The sequence below is a fragment of the Rutidosis leptorrhynchoides genome, chromosome 2 (genome assembly GCF_046630445.1).
Source record: "Rutidosis leptorrhynchoides isolate AG116_Rl617_1_P2 chromosome 2, CSIRO_AGI_Rlap_v1, whole genome shotgun sequence".
Lineage (NCBI taxonomy): Eukaryota > Viridiplantae > Streptophyta > Magnoliopsida > Asterales > Asteraceae > Rutidosis > Rutidosis leptorrhynchoides.
Window position 1 is genome coordinate 48,848,242 of NC_092334.1, and position 12,310 is coordinate 48,860,551.

General features: G+C 30.8%; 1 protein-coding gene across 3 annotated transcripts; it reads left to right on the top strand.

The window, feature by feature from the left end:
- The first annotated feature begins 672 nt into the window (after positions 1 to 672).
- Positions 673 to 11,969, top strand: LOC139890837 (phosphatidylinositol 4-phosphate 5-kinase 7-like). Of its 3 annotated transcripts, XM_071873763.1 has the most exons (9): positions 673 to 766; positions 8,148 to 9,155; positions 9,237 to 9,417; positions 9,538 to 9,703; positions 9,791 to 9,901; positions 9,991 to 10,178; positions 10,482 to 10,639; positions 10,916 to 11,087; positions 11,500 to 11,969. In XM_071873763.1, exons 2-9 carry the CDS (start codon positions 8,168 to 8,170, stop codon positions 11,777 to 11,779), a joined length of 2,244 nt encoding a protein of 747 aa, XP_071729864.1. In that variant the 5' UTR covers positions 673 to 766; positions 8,148 to 8,167; the 3' UTR covers positions 11,780 to 11,969. The 3 variants fall into 3 exon arrangements, with proteins under 3 accessions (XP_071729864.1, XP_071729866.1, XP_071729863.1); XM_071873765.1 differs by lacking the exon at positions 673 to 766 and having other exon boundaries at positions 7,912 to 9,162; positions 9,250 to 9,417; XM_071873762.1 differs by lacking the exon at positions 673 to 766 and having other exon boundaries at positions 7,912 to 9,155.
- The last annotated feature ends 341 nt before the right edge of the window (positions 11,970 to 12,310 follow it).

Sequence of the window (12,310 nt, forward strand, 5' to 3'; positions counted from 1 at the left end):
AAAAAGAAAATACAAATTCAATAGATAAAGAGGTATTCACTTAGATTCAATTTTCTAGGATCCGGATAAGTCATTTCTCCACCCAAAGTGATACGCTCCAAGAAATAGAGAAAGTCCCCCCTCTCTCTTCGACGAATAAAGAGATCATTGTTTCCGAATGGACCTCCAGCCAATAAGTATGAATTTTTTTTTAAAAAAAATAAAAATATAAAAAGTAAAATATGAGACACCATGAAAATAGTAGGATCAAATTTTCATGAGTTTTGAATCATGCACATTCAATTTAAGCTTTAAGTGACAATCAAGTCGCCAATAAATTGTTATATAAAGATATATAAAAAGGTGTTGAACTCTCTTTTATGTTTTGTAGTATATGTCAAGAACTTTCAAAAGTGAAAAAAAAAAAAATTTGTTTTCATGAAAAATTATCGTTATTTACGAAGTACCTTTTTTCAACAATTATCACCTCTTGTGAGTATTGAGAGATAAAGTCTGAATATTGTAATGGGTCCACTGACACGCAGTTAAACAGTTAATCTACACCAATATTTCATCCAAAGGTCCTCATTCACCAGACACTAATTTGCATGCTTGCTACGTATGGTATCTCAATTATTACCTTTACCTTAGCTTATTAAGTTAGCCACACTTACATTAAATTTCCCAACTGCAAATCGAATGAATTCCATTCCCACAGGTCAGACATTTGCATTACCAGAAATATCATTGGAATTAATACATGCTGCATGCAGTTGATGCTTTACAAGTGAGTTTTATAATTTTCATATTTGTGTGTATATATTATGTATATGTATATATGTATATGTTTGTGCGTTTATTCATGATTGCAAGTTTCAGTTTTCCTGTTATTTTTGGATTGTTATAAACGGGTAGCTATGTACTTCGTATATGTTTTGCCTTAATTTTAATTGGGCAAATGGCCCGAAAAATTAACTTATTTTACCTAATTTGACAATCAAGTTAACCTTCAATTTGGCTAAGCCCGAAAAAGATTGCAATTTAATTTTTGCTCACAAAAGAGATTGCTTGTTCAAATTGGACTATTGTACGATGTTTCACCTTATTTTGATATATGTCGAGTATTCTAATAATAATTTTAAGCACTTTTTATGAAGGAAACATCTGAAACAACTTAAATTAGATCTCGATTTGCAAGTTTGAAGCTCATATGAAGGTTCGACGACTGTTCATCTCGATTCATTGTTTTTCATGATGTTTTGGATCTAGTTATTTCACAAAAAAATGATAATCGAAGCTCTTGAAATCTGTTTCAAGTCTCAATTTGAAGTAATTTGTGATTTTAGATTTTGTGTTCATTGGGTATTATCTCAATTTTAAAAAATTTGAACATTCAATCTTTTTTGTGAGCAAAAATTAAATTCAATCCTTTTCTGGTTTAGCCAAATTGGAGCTTATCTTGATTGTCAAATTGAATACTTAGGTTACATTTTTGGACACTTGCCCATTTTTATTTCATGGCTCATGGCTCTGGAATGTAGATGTTACTTAATTTGTAAAATTCCATTGTTTAGGAACAAGTGAAGAAATTTAAAGCATATACTGCATTATCATATGAGATTTTTTTTTTTTTTTTTTTGAACGGCCATTATCATATGAGATGTATATGCATAGTCTTTTCTTAACTGTTTAATTTACAAATGTGCTACATCATGTAAAAGCTATAAACCGAAAAATTGAAAATTCAAAAACACTAGAATAAATAAGATGAATACTTGATAAAAGTTATAAATTGATTAAAGATTCCTTGCTGCATTATCTTGCAATTCCACAAATTTCATAAACTAATACTATCTCTTTACTCCTATCAGAAATGTTCACTAGATATTTTATTTTTAACATTAACTTTAAATATTTATTTTTATTATATAATACATGATGAAAGTTATATCAGCAAAATAATTTAAAACTCAATTCATTCATATAATTTTTATCAAATAATACATAGAGCAAAAATATTTAAATTCAAAGTTGATAAAGAAAGCGTGTTAAAAGTTAATGTGGACACTTCTGATAGAATGAAAGGAGTATAATACAAGTAAATAACATAAACAATGACAAAATTAAAGGTTTGGTTAATTAGGTGTTTTTGATCTACGGTTTTGGTGACAAAGAGGGTAAAGAAATTGGTTAACTGGTTTGAGAGATTTTGTGAGTGTTTCTTGGATTTTTTTTTTCTCCCAGCCCTCACACATTCATGAATTAAGTGTGTTGGTTGTTTTATTCCAAAACCGAATGGTGAGAGGTTGAGGGTGGTTGAAAAATTGGTTTAATGCACGGAATAAAAGTGTGGTATTGTGTAAGAGTACGGTTATGTCAATTCACACCAATTAGGTTCTAACTTAACAACAATGTTGTTTGTTTTAAGATGTTTTTTTTTTAAATAAAAAATTGGCGAACTATGTCTCTAGAGAAGATGTGGTTTAAATGTATGTATGTTGAATAGTGATAATTGCTTATTTTTATGTTTGCAAAATAAGGTAATCTTATCTGCAACACTTAAAGCATATTTTTAAGTCCGCAAGTTTGTAGACATAATAAGACAATATTTTATTTTATTTCTTTAAGAAAGCAGAAAGTCTGTAGTAAAAATGTCGGTTAACGTAAACATAAGATATAATAAAATCTTCAGACTGAAAAACAAACAAGTGGTAAGTTAGGTACTAACAAATACCGGAGTATATCGTTAGGAGTAATAATTAGAAGTAATGAAGTAAAAATGTTCTCCAACCCATATATATATATATATATATATATATATATATATATATATATATATATATATATATATATATATATATATATATATATATATATATATATATATATATATATATATATATATATATATATATTGTGGTTTTTGCTCCTCAGTATATTTAAAAAATGCATGTATTTTCACACTAATTAATGTAAGTCATATAATCGAATTTTTTCATGACTATTTTAATTCTTTCTTTGACCATTTCAAAATGTGTAACTAGTGAGATATGAACTTAATACTTCTTATAAGGATATCATGACGCCGACCATTATATCATTATGATGACATGGTTAATCAAGTTATGTTAGATATGTACTTATGTTTGTTAGGAAACAAAAAAAAAATTATTGGATGAATAGTGAATGGTTAGGGATGACATCGGGTCGGGTTTGGTCGGGTATAGGCAATACCAAACCCAAACCCAATTAAGAAACTCACTCCCAAACCCGGTACCATACCCGGAGGGTAACCATTAACTAATTAACCGTCGGGTAACGGATTTCCCCACGAATAATCAGATAACCATTTAATTCAAATCAAATTAAATTAAATGTTAAAGAATTTATAAACTACATTACTAACTGAGATTAAAATGTTAAAGAATCTTGCTGTGCAGCTTGTTCATATTAGCATCCAAGGATTAATCTCAGTTACATGTCTGTACTCGGATGTAATGTATGCATGTTTTTCTTGTCCATTTTGGTGGGCCTTATGAAGTGGGCTAGTAGGATATAAGCCCAGGTTGATATTTGTTTGTAATTTCAATGTAATATATTGAATAAACTAATTGGTATATGAGTCGGGTATACGGGTCGGGTATATGAGTTTTTATTTAAAATCAAACCCGAACCCGAACTCGCGAAAAAAGTAAACCTATACCCATACCCGACCTTAAGCCGTATACCCGAACCAAACCCGAATCAATAATATCGGGTTTCGGGTTTACCCATCTAGTACAGGTATTTTTGCCATCCCTATGAATGGTCTAATAATTAACATCCATCTTCACTTTAAATAACATGAGATTTGTTGAAGATTGTTATGCTAGCTGAGTCTTTTGCTTGATTCGATAAAATGTGATTTTATTTGCTTGGTTTATGGCTTTATATAGCACTCTCTATTCTGAATAAAATCAAGCAAGTTCATTATCAATTGTCAAGCATTATAGCAACTCTTCAAGATACCATTACGATTTTTGTTGGTATTCCTTACATATTGAAGTATTGCACTATTATCAAACGTTTAATTAAATAAAATAACAAAGCACCTGTGATTTTTTTTTTTTTTTTCATAATAAACTTTTAGAATATTTAATGAGTGTACTATTTTAGATGTAACACCTATGATTTTTATTTGTAATAAATGTTGAATATGCATTGTAGAATTTCCAATTTGTTTACGTTATCAAATAAAATATTTTTTTCCATATTATGTTAATGTTAAATATTTGCTAGCTTCTTGCTAGTTTTATTTTTAATAAACTTCCCTTTCATAAAGTGTCTTTAGTAGTGTTGATGTAAAGTTTTAAATCTAGTAAAAAAAATCTTTTTCAAGAGTGTTACCTTTCTCCTTTACTTTAAACATGTACTTTTGAGAAAAATATAAAAATGAAAGTTAAAAAAATAAGAAATAATAAAAAGTTAAATTAAAAAGTCAAAATTAATTATCTATTTTTAGAAGTACATATCTATTTTAATATTAATAAAAATTAAAATAGTAAAATAAACAAGTGTTCACATTTAACTTTCAAATTCTATTTTGTCAACTTTGACTATAAATATTTTTATTTGTATTATATATTATTTGATAAAATTATATAAATAAAAACCGCATTATAAACTCTATCAATTAATATAAATTTTATACTTATAATGATATTTACGGTTAAAGTTAACATAAAAATATAAAAATGTTTTTGAAAGTTAAAAGGTGAACAATTATAAGACAGAGAGTAATACTATTTTGAGAAGTGCGAGCAACACCCGTAATTTTTGCTAAAATTGTTGTGAATGACGTACACCTACTACTTTTCTTAGGTAAACCTAATGATAAACAATAAAAAAAAAAAATATGTCATTATTTTTGTAATATTTATTCTTTATATTCCAAAAACATTACTACTATTCATCACGCGAGCCAAACTAATAAATTAAAGTCAACGGTTTAATATTCGAGCTATGAGATTGGCCGGTTTAATAATTGATCGGGTGTATCTTGATTTTATAATATAATATAAATATAAAATATAATATTAATATTATAAAAATATCATTGAAAATGATAATTATATCTTTAAATTAATTGTAAAGTTAATATTTTTAATATAAAACTTCATATTTTTATTAATAATTGTTATCATTATCGTTATTTTATTACATACATATGTTTCCGTACATTATTAATAATGCTGTTGTCCATGTCGGCTCAATTATTGGGGTTATATTTAGAATTGCATATGAATCACTGGTGGCAAAAAGGTCCACAAGATATTGTGCTCCAAAGAAAGTAAAGTCTATGATTAGTAAAAAAGGAACATGACATCTCATATGGTTTCTGAATATTTGTCTTCCAATAGTTGATTTTTACTATCAATCACGTACAAAAACACCTTTCAAATTACAATTATAATATATATATATATACATACATGGGCAGGATTAATGGGGAAGTAACCAATCGGGGAGAAGCGGGGGAAGCAAAAAAAAAAATTCCGTTTTTTTTTTGGAATTTTTTTTTTTTCACGCATCAAGATCACACGAAAATATGAACATTTAGAAAAGACACTTCGTGATGAATGTTATTATTTAGGCGGGAAAACGATCGACAAAAATAACATTCAATATAATATTGATCGTGAAGAATGTTAAAGTTTTTTTTTTCATGTTTTGTTAAGTAAAATTTAGTCCGATTTAGAGTTTAGAGTTTAGGGTTTAGGGTTTGGTGTTTTGGGTTTAGTCTCTAAACCCAAAACCCCAAACCCTAAACCCTAAACTCTAAACTGTACGTGTTAAAAACTCAATCTAAATCCTAAATCTAAACCCTAAACCCTAAATTTCTAAACCCTAATATCTAAACCTTATAAACCCTAATATCTAAAACATCAACATACGCTCGAAAAACACGATAATTGTTATATATTACTTCTTCGAGCGTTTTTCCGCCAAAATAAAAATATTTATCACAAAGTGTCTTTATTAAATGTTCATATTTTCATCCAATCTATAATGTTCGTGAACAAAGTTTTTTCAAAAAACGAAAAAAAAAACATTTTGCTTCCCCCCGCTTCCCCTCGATTGGTTACTTCCCTCTTGATCCAACCAATATATATATATATATATATATATATATATATATATATATATATATATATATATATATATATATATATATATATATATATATAAAATATATATATATAGAGTTGGTAGCAACAACTGTATTCGATCAATTCTATCGATTGAATTCATTGGGCGACAAGCCCCCGAGTAATTATGCTCGTAACCGGGTGAATTGCGTACATTAACGTCTTCTCCGGTCAAGAGTCCATTTTTTCCGATCTTATACGTTACCAAAATTCGAACCCGAGTCTCATGTTTCACAGGGAACTCGATGACCACTGCGCTATGCTCACGTGACTTTTATATCATTCATGAATCATGATATTTGATAAAGTTTATATTAATAAATATATTATCGTTAAAAGTTTTTATGTTTAAGCTATTTTAGGATGACATGTATTACAAAGAAATGATCAATTTTGGCATTGATATTTTGATAAAACCTACTATAATTGTGAATTAATTACTTTTACATATAAATACTTAAAAGGATAATTATAACGAATGTATCAACAACAAACATTGATTTATTGACGATTTAACTGTCGCTTAGAGCCTAATTAAACTTCGGGAAAGTTTAAAATCCATAGAAATTTGATTCTATCATTTTTATGGCGTCTCATATTTTATTTTTCAACCTACTTATTGGCTGGAAGTCCATTCAGAATCAATCTCTCTATCCATAGAACATTGAGAGGGAGAAGTTTCTCTACTCTTGAGGTGTTTCACTCTGGTGGAGAATTGACTTTTCTTTATTCTAATATAGAGTAAAGAGTGTTTACATCACTTATCAAAATTATGTGTGATTGAGTTTACCTCCTCATACCACACTTATGTGTGATTGAATTTTGTTTTTGTCGTGTTATCAAAATTATCAAAATTTAATGGTGAAAGTAGTCTAACCTCGTATGTCAGTCATCTTATATAGGCATGAGCAAAAGATTCTAAAAATCGAAATCGAACTGGTATCAAAAACTGTACCGTTATGGATTTGGTTTCGATTCTTTATTTTGGAAGAGTTCGGTTTCGGTACCATTTGGTACGGTACCGGTTCAGTAACTGTAAACCGAATATTAATTCCGAATTAATTTTAACACATTATGAATTATGAAATTGTTGTCTTATGTTTAGACTTTTTATCTGGTTCACTAATATAAAGTATGATATTCATTTTCCGCTTAGAAGTACTCACCCATATAACATTCTAAGATTCATATAATGGAACATGTGAGCTTCAAATTCATAGGTCATCTGAATGTATATCAATTCGGTTCACAACAAACTTTATATACTAATTTCCTCTAACTATAGGATGCCACACACAATGGAGCTTACATAACTTTACTTTGCGAACGTTTTGCAATAAAAGTTTTAAAAAAATAACTTTAAATAGATGAAAGTTTCACGAAATCAAATTTTCTTCGGGTATGATACCGAAAAAACCGATAGTTATACCGTTACCGAACTGGTACAGCTTTCTTAATTTGGTTCAGTTCCTAGAATCATATGAATTCGGTATCGATATTTTCGGTTTTAGTACAATACGTACGGTTCCGGTATCGATCTCATCCCTGAATTCTTATATATAGCTCCATTTTAAATCCGTTTATAAAAGATTAATAGATAGATGTATTAGGCCAATCTTGGGTCAAATATTTATATTCGGATCTATTTCTCACCATGTAGATATGCATCACAATTGACTTTTAGGACTACCATATATACCCTACTAGCATCAGTGAAGCTTTTATTCCTGTAAATATGCATCACAATTCACCCCGTAAATATCTTGTTCCAGAGATTACTTTTGTTTTTTGCTACAAAAAAAATGAATTGTAAACAAGATGGAAGATTGTATATGTTCCACAATTATTTTAGGAGAGAATTGAAATGAAGGAGACAGAAAATTATATACCTTTTCTTTTATTTACTTTTTTATACTATCTTTTCTCTTCCTTTCATTTCATCCTAACAAAGTTTTGTTGTGTGTCTACCTCATGATTCAGGATATAGTTAATACTTATCTATGGAGATAATTCAAAATGGAGGTGTGTATTTTGGTAATGTGAAGGGAATGATTCCACATGGAAAGGGTAAGTACACATGGTCAAATGGAACAGTTTATGAGGGTGATTGGGTAGAAGGAAAAATGACCGGAATCGGAAAAATCACTTGGTCATCAGGGAAAGTTTATGAGGGTGATTTTTGTGGTGGTTATCTTGATGGTTTCGGCACGATGAAATATCAAGACGGATCGGAATATGAAGGATCTTGGAGGTCAAATATTAAGCATGGATTTGGAAGAAAAAAGTATAGTAATTCTGATGTTTATGATGGTTCTTGGAAAGGGGTGCATGAAGGTAATGGTACATATGTTTGGTCAAATGGTAACATGTATGTAGGAAATTGGAAAGGTGGATTGATGTGTGGTAGAGGGGTGTTGAAATGGGTTAATGGTGATTTGTTTGATGGGTATTGGTTGAATGGGTTTAGGCATGGGTCAGGTGTGTATAGGTTTGCTGATGGCAGTTATTATTATGGGATATGGACTAAGGGTTTGAAAGATGGGCGCGGGACGTTGTATCCTGCAAGAAGCAGACGATCGTCAAGGAGATTAGGCCGTAAGAAGAAATCTAGGAATGTGACGCAAAGTATAGGTCGTACGCTGTCGAGAAGGATTTCTATTACTGGAACAATGTTTATGAAATCGGGTCGAAAAACAAGCAAGGGGATATCTACGAATGAAGATAATACATTAGAGGATATGAATATACTATCTAATTCGTCGGATGAAGTTGAAAGTGAAGCAGATGATGATACTAGCGCGATTGTAATTTGTGAAAGGGAATATGTACAAGATGTTTTGATTAAAGAAAGGACTAATACTAATGCAGGGTTGTCACACAAAAGAGAACAGCAGCGTAAACATCGTGTGAAGGAAGTTAAAAGGAAGTCATCAGGGGACATTAAGGATGGGATTAAAAGCTACTATTTGATGCTTAATCTGCAATTAGGTATCAGGTGAACTGAAAAAATGTAAATATAAAGCCTTCTTTTTATGATTTTTTTAGCTTTAAGGTTTCAAGTTTTTGGAGACATGATTTGCAGGTACACTGTTGGCAAATCAACCCGAATTTCTGTACGCGAAATGCGATATTCAGACTTTGGGGAAAAGGCAAGAATAAGGACATATTTCCCCGGAAAAGGCTCACAAATGACACCTCCACACTCTTCGATCGATTTTTATTGGAAAGATTATTGTCCGATGGTCTTCAGGTAAAGTCAAAGTTGATAATTAAAGACCTCAAAAGTGACCGTTTTTTTGTGACGGATGGAGTATTATCTTGATGTGGTTCACACTCAAAATTAACATCTTGATAAACCCTATTTTGCTAGGAGTTTAAGGGAGATGTTCAACTTAGATGCTGCGGATTATATGATGTCCATATGCGGAGATGATGGTTTACGAGAGCTTTCGACTTCAGGAAAAAGTGGCAGCCTTTTCTATCTTTCTCTTGATGACAAATTTGTGATTAAAACATTAAGAACATCTGAGCTCAAGGTTTAAATATAGCAACTAAAACTATATATGGTGTTTTCTGAATGAAACAGTATATATTTTATTAACGATTCTTTTTCAATAATGTAGGTTTTACTAAAAATGCTTCCCAATTATTACAATCATGTAAGAGCACATGATAATACTTTGATCACCAAGTTTTATGGCCTCCATGAGATAAAACTCAGAGGTGGCAAAAAGGTATAGTATTAAACTTTTTATCTACTTATCAAGACTTCCTAAGTTTAACATGATGAATATAAGTCAGACCGTTTTATTCGAATCATTAGGTACAATTTGTTGTTATGGGAAATATGTTCTACACAGAATTGCGGATTCACAGGCGTTACGATTTAAAGGGTTCCTATCATGGAAGAGATACTAATAAGGATGACATAAAAGAGGCTACCACATTTAAAGATCTTGACCTATCTTACGATTTTCATATGGACAAATCGTTGCGTGATGCCCTTTTCAAGTAAGTAATTAAATCTAAAGCTTCGTGTTTCTAGATTAATCGATGTGCACCAATACTACACACAATTTGGTGCCATCAATTGTGATACTCGTTTTATACAAACGCCAAACTATCCGGGGAAGGGGAGTATTTTTTACTCAATGTATGCGGCCTAATCAGGTTATCCCATGACCGTTTCCGACTCATTTATCAGGCTACCCCAACATATGTTGAGGTTTGAACCTATAACCTCTTGTGATACTCAGTTTTATGTATACCATAAATATAATACTAATAGATTTGCCTTTGCTAACCTTTTTGCAGACAAATCTATCTTGACTGTGTGTTTTTAGAATCACAACATATTATAGATTATAGTCTTCTTCTCGGATTGCATTTTAGAGCTCCTAAGAATATGAACACTTTATTAGATGCGCCGGATGCATACCAGTGGCAACAAAATTTGCATGCTACTACTGATGGTATCTTTTCGTTCTTAAGATTATAACAATCTATTTTATATCTTTGAGTTCTCGGCTAATGAGTAACTACAAAAAACATCTCAGCAAACATTACTAGTTGAAACTAAATTGATAACAAAACTAGTTGATAATTTGAGGCAATACATGTTTTATGACACTAAATTATCCATAGCAGCAAAGATTTTGAACATTGAACTTAATTCAATTCATAACAATTGAGTAGGGAATGCACATATTCAAAGCTTTAGTTGCATTTTGATTATATGTTACTTGTAGGAATAACGCAGCGTAATGTGGATCGTTCAATTCCTCCAGTTGGACTTCTGTTAGTGACGCATGAACCGAGTTCTGTTAATACAGCACCAGTTCCGCACAGTAGAGGAAGTACCTTGAAAGCATTTTCTGTTGGGGACAAGGAAGTTGATGTCCTTCTTCCTGGTACTGCAAGGTATTGGGTCCATCTGCTTAATTATATAAAATCAACTTGACCCACTAAATAAATAAATAAATAAATAAATAAATAAAAACTCAAATATGCAAAATGCAACAAACTAATCAAGGAGTCAACTTAAATCTCATTTAGTAATCTCTTCTTATTTTAGTGTTTTAGCTACACTACAAAAACCACTTTGAAATAATCCCAACATAGCCTAGTGATTAGTATTCTGGTATCTTCACAAAAGGACTCATATTTAAACTTCACTAACTGCATATTTTGAGTGATTGGAAAAAAAAGCGTCATAATCATTACCTGGTTAAACTGTGTACATCTGAGTATAAACACTACACTTTCATGGGTAGCCTCAACAGGAAAAAATCTAATCCGTTTACTCGTTTACGTTTATATGAACCATTTTCAGGCTACGAGTGCAACTAGGAGTGAACATGCCAGCTCAAGCACACCGCAAGGTGTCACAAAACATTTCTAGTTCCACAGAAGCAGAACTTTTTGAAGTGTATGATGTTGTTCTCTATCTTGGTATCATAGATATATTGCAGGGGTATAACACGCGAAAGAAATTAGAACAATCATATAAATCCAGACGCCACGATCCCATGTCAATATCAGTCGCAGATCCTAAGTTCTACTCCAAACGTTTCTTTAAATTTCTCGAGAAAGTTTTCCCTCTCGATACTTGAAGTTTGCACTCTCAAAGGCCACTTGAAATTTATATGTGGCTAATGTATTACTCTATGATTTTGCTAGTAGTAGTGGTCATCTGATATATCTAAGAAAGGTTCATAATGTTGTGATATTAGATATCACGAGTAAACAAGATGAAATGAAATCACATTCTTGTATCTAATTTATAAATATACATCTGATTTATCTTGAGTTTGAATTCTAATGCCCCATTTAAACATTCTCGTGTAAGTCACGGCATTTTTAATCTCTAGGCCCATCCATTTACCTATTCTCATTCTTTTTGCCCACTCAAAGGTAGAAACTATTTCGGCCCAAGTTAAGTTGATTGAACCTTGTGAATCAAACACATATGGGTTACGCAATGTATATGCATCATATTCACCCTATCATTCCCCTAAAAACTACTCCGTCTCAAGCTCCTGATTTAATAATACAATATTGACGTCCCAAATTAATAGTCTACTTCCAGAAATAAATAAGAAATAAGATCAAAGACGTAAACTTTCTTTATGTTCCACAATCGT

Excerpts from the sequence above, each read along its gene's own strand:
- LOC139890837 (XM_071873763.1), top strand. The coding sequence starts at position 8,168 with ATGGAGATAATTCAAAATGGAGGTGTGTATTTTGGTAATGTGAAGGGA. Across the intron at positions 10,640-10,915 it reads TTTGCATGCTACTACTGATG|GAATAACGCAGCGTAATGTG; the intron begins GTATCTTTTCGT and ends TGTTACTTGTAG. Across the intron at positions 11,088-11,499 it reads CTTCTTCCTGGTACTGCAAG|GCTACGAGTGCAACTAGGAG; the intron begins GTATTGGGTCCA and ends AACCATTTTCAG.